Source organism: Aythya ferina (assembly GCF_964211825.1).
Source record: "Aythya ferina genome assembly, chromosome: 7".
Lineage (NCBI taxonomy): Eukaryota > Metazoa > Chordata > Aves > Anseriformes > Anatidae > Aythya > Aythya ferina.
Window position 1 is genome coordinate 11,498,821 of NC_140302.1, and position 12,004 is coordinate 11,510,824.

Here is a 12,004-nt window from a genome sequence, read left to right on the forward strand (position 1 = left end):
AAACTATTCTGAAGATTTGAAAGGTTCTCTCCCAGCATGATAATTGCTGTGTTTCCATTTCTGTTAATGACATCTAAGAACTGGAAACACAAGCAGTGGTGGAGGATTAAGTAATTATGGAGTATTAGATGCATTTGAAGAGCAGGGTCACAGAAAAGAGAAGGAGAAAAGAGCGAAGCGTGCTGTGGGCTGCTCATCAGCCTGAAAGCTATAAAATCTCTCCCTTATTCACAGCTTGCTAGTTGTAAAGGACAAAGACTCACAGTACAGATCAGCTATTCTCTATTGTCCCCACTCTGGAGAGCTGCAGCTTTTATGGGTAAGTAAAGCTCTTGTTAACTATAGATAGATATGATTGCTAATACATGATTAATTTGCCTTTCTCATATAGGAATTGCAAATGTATGTGCTAGAAATAGAAAACTAATTTAAAATCATTTAAAAATAGGAATGTAGTTCTATAATAAACACATCACTGTAGCTGACCTGAAATCTTGTGCCCCCTATTTCTAACAATTTGCACTCAAATGAAAGCTAAGATTTGTTTAAATAACATTATCAAATTATGAGAAGGACAATGAAAACTGAAAAAGACACCGGAAAATTATGAGTTCTTATGAATAAAATATTTTGAGGTGAACTAAAATTTACCATTCTCTATTGACTGTACAACATACATCAAAGCAAAACTGCTCACATTGGCCTCTGCCTCTTTGTCAAGCACAACTGAAAAGACTGGAGAAGCATCTAAATGGCCCAGCCTTTGAATGTGTTTCTCTATGACTCAACATTTAGCCTAGATAAAGACTGAGTGTGTAAGCCTTTAAATATGAACGTTCCATGTGAAAGGAATGACATTCAGACTGGATTTAAAATACACCTTTGAGATTTTAATTTCCATTATTCTCCAGATCATCAGAAGGTATCAGGTAACTGGATCAAAGGGTTCAACCTTCCACCTCCATTCACATGATGGTAACTTACTCCACAATTAGACCCCACGACATCAGTGGAACTAATCTTAGCATTACTCAACGCATTTAAAGGTGAAATAATCTGTCTCTAAGTGGAGTACAAAAATTGAGCAGCTATTGGGAATAATTATCTTCTTAGTCAATTAAATAAATGTTCAAGTCAAACATCTCAGTAGTTCTGGGACACTGATAAAGCACATCAAAATATAATTTAAAAGCACCATAAAGACTCAAAGATGGGCACACAAAACATAGGTGGACTAAACAGTATTACACGTGTATCTTGGTATTGCTTCTGGCCTAACCTAGTTCTATCTGTATAGAATACTTCTGTAGGACGTATTGTTTCTACTGCAATTCTTGTGAAGATGACTGAAGCAAGTCTTGTCATGGTGGGTTGTTTCTTCTCTTATTCCTACATTGTTTCTGTATATCTGCCCTATTTTGTGAATGTTCTGTTCAGAAGGCTTATTTGCTGATGGCTGCTCAAAGCTTTCATTTCCACTTCTGTTATTGCTCTTTACAGCATGCATTTGGTCACACAGCACTATTTCTGCTCTTGAAGTATAAACCTTTGGCCAGAAGAATAATAAGTGGCAAACAGAAGACCACACAGTTCTAGTACATTTATCAAATTTTCCTTTTTAAAGAACTATTCATTCATATGTAACAGTTACAGCATTTTTCAGACAAGCTGTGTTACCTACCTTACAACTCAAAAAACTAAATTGCCCAGCCTAGGCAATATTAGAATACATGTATTACATGTAGTAATCAACCTTCCCCAGTGTCTTGCTATACACCATTTACTTCAATAGCTTATTCTTTAATACATCCATAAAGTGGAAGTCCCACAACTGTTGTGGCTTTTTTTTTTCCTTACAAAATTTTCAAGCATCATTTGAGATTAATAAATACAACTTAAAGCTTGTTGTTTTCCAGTACCTGAAGGAAATTCAGCCAATGTTCTTGTTCTTGTTCTTTAGAATTAGAATCTAGATTGCACCAAAGCCAGTAAAGCCATCCTGACCTGCACCTGCAGTGGAGACAGGGTTCCAAACTGCACAGCTTTGAATAAACCCCTCAAAGTCTCTCTGCTTCATTTCAGCTAGATGTTCTTTGTGCTGTGTGAAGCAAAGCTCTAACACTTAAGAACAGATGTTGAAGGCATAAACCCAATAGTACTTCACTATCAGGGTTTCCATCTTTCCTTTGTTTGTAAACACAGCAATTTGTTTTCATCACAAGGTCATCAAGCAGCTGGAAAGGGCCTCTTCTTGCTCTGTCACAATATAACTTTTAATACCTAATCCCCTGAAACTACAGCTTGTATGTTTTTTACTTCCCCCTAATCATTAATAAATAAATAAATAAATAAACTAAATAATATTCAGCACTGCTTGGAAGGAACTCAATTATCTTTTTTTTTTTAATCTTTTTATCTTTTTTATCTTTTTTTTTTTAATATCAAAAATAATTCATATTTTTAGCCAGATTGTTCTAATAAGGAGCTTCCAATAAGGAGCCAATTTCAAATAACAGATATAATGAAAACATACGTAATTCAGGAGTCAGGAATTTACTGTCATGTTTTTGCTGGGCTATCTATAAACTGGGATTGAGAATTTGCTTTGTAGATGATTGCAGTCTAAAATGACTGCCTTGTTTACACTAAAAGAAATTGGGGATAACTACTCAGCTTTACTAAAAGTCTTCTAGAAACTCCTTCAAAGAGGACACTACCTTCGACATCTCTAGAAATGAAGTCAGAAAACAAAATAACCTTACATATCAAAAAGTACATTGTTTCTGGTAAGGATGTTTCTTCTCTCTATAGTGAATGCTCTTTTTAAAGACTTGGATTATGGTAACAATGCTAGAAATGCTAGGCACTGTATCTAGTTAAATCTAGGAATTTTTAACATCTATGTAATATCAACCCGTTGTGCACTAAGAAATGCAAATGGCTTTGTAAAAGATAATGAAGGAGAAGCAAGTAAGAAAAAAAAAGTTTCCAGAAAAAAAAAGTGAATATATGTCCACTTTAGAAAGAAACTACCTGAAGGTTCAAATCAGAGAACATTTTACCACTAAAAGGATAAGAAATAACAGAAACAGGTATTTGAAATCAGCACTGCTGAGCCCAATTGTTGCCCCAAAACCTTTTCATCAAAAGTATTTCATCTTCATTCTTTAACTTCTCTGTGTGAGAAAAGTATAATAGTAGGTAGAAATCTAGTCACAAAGTACTTAGACCGAAATGCACAAGCTCACCACAGTAAAAATGTTATTTGTTCAAAAACACTTCTTCCCTCCACACCTTAATTAATTGCTTCCTTCCTTTCTTTTCTCCAAATCCCAAATCTCCTCCTATATGCTTTGGCATATGTTTTGATATTTTAAAAAGCTAAGATAATTTCTAACGATTGTAAGGGAAAAATAAAAGAGAGACAAGCTGCAAAGACTTTTGAACCTGACAGTTCCAGGTACTATCAAAAAAATCTTTTTTAGCATTACATAAATTTAGGTTTGCACTTGAAGACCTTATTCCAACATTCAGACCAGGAAGAGACATGCACATAGAAGGTATTTGTGTCATCTTGAATAGGCTGGAGGTGTTGTAGACACAAACAATGCCTAAAAACACTTCACAACTATTTTGCAAACCACTTTACTGTATTTATTTCATTAGTACATCTTGAGTTTTCTCAAGATATCAAGACGCCTGTTCCCTTTCAAACAGCACTGTTTGACATCACCACCCTCTCACTCTGGCAGCAGAGAACAGCTACGGGGAGCTCCCAGCAGCAAGCTCCCTGCAGAGCCTGGGAGCTGCACTGCAGCATCCGATGTGCCCCCAGCAATGCCAACCCACTTGTATAGCAGAGCTCAAACCTTTCATAAAGCACAGGTAACAGTAGGCCAATATATTTAAGTAATATAAATACCCAAATTAAATTTGAAGTGTTAGGAGACCCATGCCTTTAAAATCTGACCCTTCTTTTTGCACTGGGAACACACACAAAAATGGCCCTTTATAGGAAGCAATAAAGCAATGCACCGATAAGGCAGATTCTACTGAGCAACTCAGGTTTTGGAGCGGAGCTCTAAAACAAGTCATACATTACAGCAATGGGTTACTTGTATTAAGCACTGATTTTATAAGGCCATAATTTTTAAAATGCATGTCAGACCTCCAAATGATCCTTTTTCACTGTGTGATATCTTATGCTGCGTAAATACTGCCACCCTCCACTACTAACTAGGAAAAAATATTCCTAGCATGTCCACTATGCAATCAATTTCAAGGGTATCTTTCAAGGATCTCCTTCACATCCCTATTAAGTGGTCTAGTGGGGTCAAGTTCACATATCAGGATCAGCACTGTAATATCGAGTACTGCAAAAGCTTCAGGCAATGCCCACAGAAAAAAAAAAAAAAAAAAAAAAAAAAACTGCCAGAATTTACACAAGTTCCCACTACAGTAGCTTTATTCAGAAAACCTCTGAGTAATAAGAAAATGTAGTAACTGCACTGTAGACTCTGTGGAACCCTTAAGTTACTCAACAGTGCAGAGACAAATCCTTCCTCTCTCAGTGGGATTTTCCAGGTCTTGTGTGGAGGCATACAGATAACTACCAAGGACAAGACAGGTGCAGATGGAGGATGAGGTGCAGACAAAAGCTCTGTCCTTGTGAACCACAGAAATACACTTCATTTGCTGTTATACCAGAGCAGAGGAGAAATGTCATTTCAAGTCTGACCATCTTTGCACTATAGCCTCCTAAATCCATGTGGTACAATGAACTTATATAGCATGTGTCACACGCAACTGGAAATCTAAAATGTTCAGGCTTGAGAGTTTCCTTGCACAGATAATAATCATGAATTAAATTCTAGAAGTTCAGGAGTTTTCATGTGATCTGAGGGACCTTTTTGTGCTGTGCCTGTTTAGGTGGAGTCCAGGCACAGAAGCCTGTATTTGTATTTGGTTTGTTCCTCAGCACTTGTCCAGGTAGCTGCTCAGCAGGCTACTCACTTCCTGGCTGGGCCTCCCAGTGCTTCCACTACCATCTATTTTCTAGACTCTACAGGGCCATCTTTTCTTTACTGCTGCAACAGGTTCTCGCTTAAACTGCACATCAACATGCTCCAGCAACACCCATATGCCAACCAAAACTTCTACAGCCAAGCAGGTAGCTTTCAGATCTGTCCCTGTGGATAACTGGATTGCATGCATTGCCACGCCAGGGAAGAAACTCTGCTTCTGTGGAGAGAAGGCAGGCAGCAGGCCAGGGATGGCATAACTTCCAAGCCTCCTGGACCACTGTTCTGCAGTCTACCTCCAACACTTGCCAGCATCTTTTCTTACAACATAGCAGGGTCTGAACAATACCAACTATTGTCACTGTTGTGCTACTATGGTCTCAAACATACATCTACGTTCCTAACACACTGCTTAGCAGGGATAGTCATGGACTGGTCTGATGCTTTGACATCAGTGCAAAGGCTACTTTATTTACAGCCATTCTTTTACTTGACTCAAGGAAAAAAAAAAAAAAAAAAAGAAAGAAAAAAAAATACTTGTAGGAGTTGTCAGCCAAAGGAAATTAGTGTTTTCTCTGCTGTGGAGTCTAATTGTTTTTTCCTCTACTGACAGCCCTTCAAGCTAAATTTAGGGAGCCAGGGAAATTAGACAATGTTATTTGGCTGACACTAAAGCCCACTTCCCACACGCATATAATGACCAAAGGAAAGGGCTCGTTTAATTCACTTTGTGCTGCAAGATTACAGATGTGAGCAAACAGCAAGTCCATGATGTAAAAGATAACCTACTTAGGATGTATAGTAGCTGTGTGACCAACAGTAGCTTTAGAGATCAACATTGCTCGTAACAAATAAAGAGAACTAAGTCTTGGTGCACTAGCAAGACAGAGCTGAAATTGCATTAATTTCCATAAATGAAATCAATCAATTTACACTCTGCTGTCACAATTTGTCCTATTACTTATCTGCTCACATTGTTTTACAGTCAGCATGTAGCTTTGCCAGCTCTGACAACTCACCCCATGTTTGACAAATGTGTTGAAATCAACGCCTCCTAGAAGTGAGCATCTAAGGAAAAAGCTGTACTTTGATTTAAACCAGCAAGCTTCTTGACCTCGTTTACAAAGAAAAATCTGAGGATGCGACCCAAACACAAACTGTTGTTTGTGCAGAAAGCAAATTTTTAGGTACATTGCTCACTATTTTTGAGCATAGCACATTTGCTGCTATTCCTGCAAGTCTGACTAGTAAACGTGCATGCTAGCATTCCCATACCTACCTTGCATAAGGAATTAGGGTATCTGGGAGCTCAGACTCAGCATTAGCCTATAAAGCTAGCATGACAAACAGACCTATTCCATAAGCACTGTGTCACAGTTAAATTATCAGGAATATAAACAAACAAACAAAGTCCATACTTGTACACAAATTTAAAACAACATTTTGATTCAACATTCTAAGTGAATGTTATTCCTATTCTACAGCCCTCAAAACAGGAATAAGTTTAGCAGAAGACAACTAAGCAGCTTTTCATACTATGGGTCATCTCTTCAGCACATATGTTCTCCCTGACTGCACTTGTCTGGCTTTCTTCCGACTTACCTCACTGATCTGTTTCAGGTTATCCTAGGGTAAACATATTCTTCTTCTTATCCATTTTCAGGCAGGATTCTCCAGCCATTCATAATGAAGACTCCACAGGGCACAGCATCAGCCATAGACCATTAGGGTCTGCTTTCAACCCCTCGTCTCCCTTGTACCAGCTCTCCCCATCCTTCCTGCATTCCCTCCTTGGTGGAATTCAACTATCTCAAAACTTTATTTATTTATTTATTTATTTATTAGAAATAAGGGTTGGATTTCTTCCCGTTAATCTCCATTTCACAATCAATACACTTACAGCTTTGTACTTCAGTAATTGTGCTGTGAAATTCTATACTTCAACCATGTAATTCCCAACCAAATCATACAACATTCCTTCCTCTCCTTTAACTGTTGACATTTTCAAATTCTTCACTCATTTATGTTTTACTCAAGTTAAAAACTATGTTCAGGTTCTCCATTTAAGTGATAATGATGAATACAGTCCATTAAAGTCCGTTCACACACCAACACACTCTTTTTAAATCTCTCAGACACATAATGAAGTTATCTTTCACCACTCTGAGCAGTCAGGTTGTTAATAAAACTTGAGCTCAGAAGAGAAGTGCTCTGTTCTCCAATATCTGCTCTGAATATGCCTGGAAACAAGCCTGACACCAAAGGCCAAAGAAGAACTAAGCTTTCTGGACAGACTGCAGGCCAAACAGCAGATGAACAATAGGAAGCCCCACAGAAATAAATGCTGAACTGTGGTAATCAACAGCTGAGAGACTGAAGAATAGCCCAAGGCCAGCTGATGCACATATTGTAGACATACCAACACTATAGTAAACTCCTCCAATACTTTCTGCTATCATCCTCTCGCAATGCTCTTCTGCTAAGGGATTGGTGTTTAAGCATTAAAAACCCAACACTCAGTACCCAGCTATGGCCACAAGATGCTGACCTATTTGTGTTTGTTATTGCTTTTTCCACTTTACTGCTAGGTGTTCCTATTATTTTTCAACTCATTTATTGACCACAGTACTTAAAAATAAATAAAAATAATAAAAAAAAAAAACAGATACAACACTGAGTCAAAGAAGGTATTTGTAGCTGTCCTGGCTAATCAATGACAATTAGAGGATTTCTAGACACGGATTAGAGAAATTTTTTTTAGATCCTTGTAGTGGGTTTACGTGGCAAAGTTTTGGTAGCAGGGAGCCATAGGGGTGGTTTCTGTGAGAAAGAAAGCTCTAGAAGCTGCCCCATGTTTGGGAAGGGCCCCATTGTTCTCCAGATCTGAGCCAATAAGCGATGTTGTTTTGCGCCTCTGTGAGAGCATATTTAAGACAGGGAAAAAACGCTGCCCCAGACAGCAGCCAGGAGTGAGAGAACAGCCTTGCAGGTGCCAAGGTCAGTGTAGAGGGAGGGGGAGAGGTGCTCCAGGCGCCGGAGCAGAAGTCCCCTGTGGCCTGTGGTGAGGACCATGGTGAAGCAGGATGTCCCCCTGCAGCCCATGGAGTACCACGGTGGAGCAGGGTTCCACGCTGCAGCCCGTGGAGGAGACCACGGTGGAGCAGGTGGCCCTGCACCAACGGAGGCTGCTGCCTGTGGAAGACCCCTGCCGGAGCAGATTCCGGGCCGGACCTGTAGCCCGTGGAGAGGAGCCCACGCAGGAGCAGGTGACCTGGCAGGAGCTGCTGCCCGTAGGGGAGCCAGGTTGGAGCAGTTTTCTCCTGAGGGATGGACCCCGTGGTACGGACCCATATCTGGAGCAGTTCTGGAAGAGCTGCTGCCTGTGGGAAGCCCACACCAGATCAGTTCATCAAGGACTGCATCCCGTGGGTGGGACCCCACAGCACAGGGGACGAGAGTGACCAAGAAGGAGCGGCAGAGACGAAGTGCTGTAGACTGACCATAACCCCCATTCCCCCGTTCCCCTGCGCCGCTCGGGGGGAGGAGGTGGAAGAGGGCGGATGGGGGGGAAGGTGCTTTTGGTTTGCTTTTTCCTTTATTTTCTCACTTCTCTCGCTTGTTAGTAATAGGCTTACTATCTCCTTACTATCTCCTTATGCCGAGTCTGTTTTGCCCGTTACAATAATTATTGCGTGATTTTCTTGTCCTTATCTCAACCCTTGGGCCACTTTTCACATATTTTCTCCCCATTCCTCTTTGAGGAGGGGGAGTGAGAGAGCGGCTGTGGTGGAGCTCGGCTGCCCACTCGAGCGGAACCACGACAATCCTTTGCAATTGATAGAGCACCTCAAGCTAAACAGTAAAAATCTCCTTAAATACCTGCTGCACTCTCATTCTTCTGAACAGTAAAATGTTCAGAGTTGTATCCCACATGATCATAGACAATGAACAGTGCTCTAAAGAGTTCAGGGTTGGTAAATGCAAAACAGAAAGGCTGCAAAAGCAATGGGCAAAGGCAAGTTCTTGTGGACAATATGAATAGTAGGTTTTCCTTTGTTTTCCATTTCTTGATAATAGGTATTTTTAAAATCATTCTTAGAAACTGTAGGTATTTGGCCATTAACATTGAGTATATACACCAATAGTCCAGACCAGGTAAAAAGAGTATCAGGCAAAATAAGGAAAAATAATAATGGGGAGAACATGACTCTTTTTAGATTGAAATCAAAAGGAAACCTTGACTTCTTTCAGACATTCAAACCACATGCCTAACCCAAATACTTGCATTTAATAAAACTAATCTGTATCTTCAGAGATTTCAGTCAAGGCTTGTCAAGTTTACAAATAAAACTGGTTGGAAAAGACCTGGATTTCTTACTGTTAGGGGTGGTCAGAATGATGTATTTCACTTTCCAGTTAATGACAGAGCTCCAGCCTTCTAGAATAACTTATACTAGTCATTCATTCCCACTCCTTTCCTTCTTGCAGAGGATTGTTAAGGGATGCAGGGGCAAGATGTGAAGGCTATGTATGCCTACGTGACCATCAACTATAGGACCACCTTGGCTCAATTAACTTAGAGCAGTCTCAAGTGTCATTCCAAATGACACTTAGCTTTCAACCCCATGCTACTGACAAAAACAGGATCGTGCCTTAAACTCAATTCAACTTAAATAAACCAAGGGCATTCCATCAAGAGACTGCAATTTAAAATGCTGTCTCAAACTCAAAAATAATTCAAAATACTTCCTCCCCCGTTTTTTCAATCTATGCTAATTTTACTATAGCAATTGTGTCTACAAAGCAGAAGTCATTTTCTATCCACAGACATTTTCTTTCAAGTAACTTCCATTCAGAAACTTTAAATAAATAAATAAAACACCACCACCACACAAAAACCTACCTCAAAAGAATCCTTAAGATTTACTTCTATTGCAAATTCTTTATGGCTACGGACTTGAGTAATCTAAAATACTTTATGCAGAAAAACAAGAGTAAAAAAAAAGTGAGGAGTTGTTCATAATTATGTTATACCTATGATATTAGTTAAAACTAATTCTCTCCCAAGCTCCTTATTAATCTAATGATTTTTCCCCTACATCTCATCACCCTTTAGTGCAGTGACAGAGACAAAACATATCTTCCAACATGGCTGCGTCTTTTCATAGAGAGATGGATAAAAATGTGGCTTATGAGACAATCTTCTTGCCATGGATTTAAAAGTCTAAAGAGATGGAAGATCTGTTCTTATGGTACTTTACTTTTCCCATTGGAGGAATTAAAAATAAATAAATAAATAAATAAATTGCATCTTTCTTCTCCTTGACCCTCCTTTCCTTGCTAGGCACACTGGAGTCAGAAGCAGCAGGTTTTGCTTCCTTCAGTTACAACAAAACTGTTATAATGATAGAGCTGCTCTCCTTTCTTTGGGCACAAGCGTAAATATTTGACCTTATATGCTTTGTTTGCTGTTAAACACACTTACCCGCCCTTCCATATTTCTTCATCTCCAATTTATCAAGAAAATATAATACAACATAGCTAGAGAAAGAGAGCTGAAGTCCTACTTCCACCGGTACTAATTCTTCTACTTGCTATGAAGACACATTTTTTATTTTAGGGTTACATGGGAGATTTTGCATCTCCCATGGACCAGGCATTAATTTAATTGTTTCAGGAAAGAACATCAAAAAATACTGTGAGAAAATTGAGGTTTATAGCTACATGATTTTGCAGGTAGCCATATTAAAAAAAAAAAAAAAAAAGAAGAAAAAAAAAAAAAACTATGAATACAGTGAATTTTTCATTTTTCATTTTCTTACTAAATTGCTAGATTTAACTCCTATTATAACTTGAACATTATAACATAACATATTATAACATTATAACTTGAAATTTTAGTTTTCTTCAGGACTCCTCTTGTGCCTTCTGGCTGCTCTTGACCTGCAGAACCCTGGCAGTTTATCAATATGGACTCTTATCCCTTAGCTGTTACACATACGATGTGATTTTAATTAACCATAGAGACTTGTGCTTCCCACCAGAGCAATACAGTGTGTTTTCAGAAAACGTGAATGATGAGAAGGCCAAATAACCACTTCAAGGTTTTTTTTTTCCTCCTCTCTCAACCCAAAGTTACTTCACAAAACTCATCATCAGTCTATATTCTGGCAGCTAAAGTATAAGCAAATTTAAAATAAATATATTCATGAATTTAAGTGTAAATTAAACCGGCTGAAAGCTCAAACTAAAAAAATCCCTGAAGAGTTGACTGCGTATAGTCAAGGATATACCAGGGAAAGGATATGTACAATCATCCTTTACTTTTCTTTAATCATCTATTACCAGAGATTACACAGAGATAAATGGACTTCTGCTGTAATAATCCCTATGTCTTTATGTTACAGGAAAAAAAAAAAAGAAAAAAGAAAAAAAAGAAAAAAAACTTATTTATAGATTTGAATAATAATCAAAGTGTGTGGAAGAATCTTCTAAAATATTATGAGGATAACCAACAGAAGAACAAGTTTAGCTTGTGAAATTACTAAAGTTGTAAAGGAGACACGCAAGGCAAGGCATTCAAGGGGAGTAAGTTGTTTCAAGTCCTCTGAAACAAATTGGTACACACTGACTTTACACTGCTTCACTGCTTGTGACCAAACAGTGATAAATATTGGTAACAATTGCAGGATAGGGTCTATGTTTCCTATAGGGGGAAAAAAAAAAAAAAAAATAGAAAATAGCTCATACACACATGAAAGGTTATAAAATGAGAAAAATAAATGGGTAAGGCATTATCTTTTCAGGGGATAGTTATCAATGAAAAGTATACAAAGATGTGTGGGATTCCTCACTTCTTGAGGACTTTATTAGTCAAAAATTGTGTTGGGAATTGACTCAGCAGTGTTTCAGCAGATCTAAAGAGCTCACATTTCATGGCTCCTTCCCTATGGCAGAGGCCAGATAAAGTCAGCAGGACACAG

The 12,004-nt window shown here is 38.6% G+C and overlaps 1 protein-coding gene across 2 annotated transcripts in view; it reads left to right on the forward strand.

Moving 5' to 3' along the window:
• The first annotated feature begins 256 nt into the window (after positions 1 to 256).
• The window catches only part of LOC311439542 (rap1 GTPase-GDP dissociation stimulator 1-like), a 40,139-nt gene continuing 28,391 nt past the window's right edge, over positions 257 to 12,004 (forward strand). For both annotated transcript variants that reach the window (XM_084525360.1, XM_084525361.1), the window contains exon 1: positions 257 to 319. In XM_084525360.1, the coding sequence (XP_084381486.1) occupies positions 316 to 319 (4 nt within the window). In that variant the 5' untranslated portion in view covers positions 257 to 315. The remainder of the gene's footprint in view (positions 320 to 12,004) is intronic.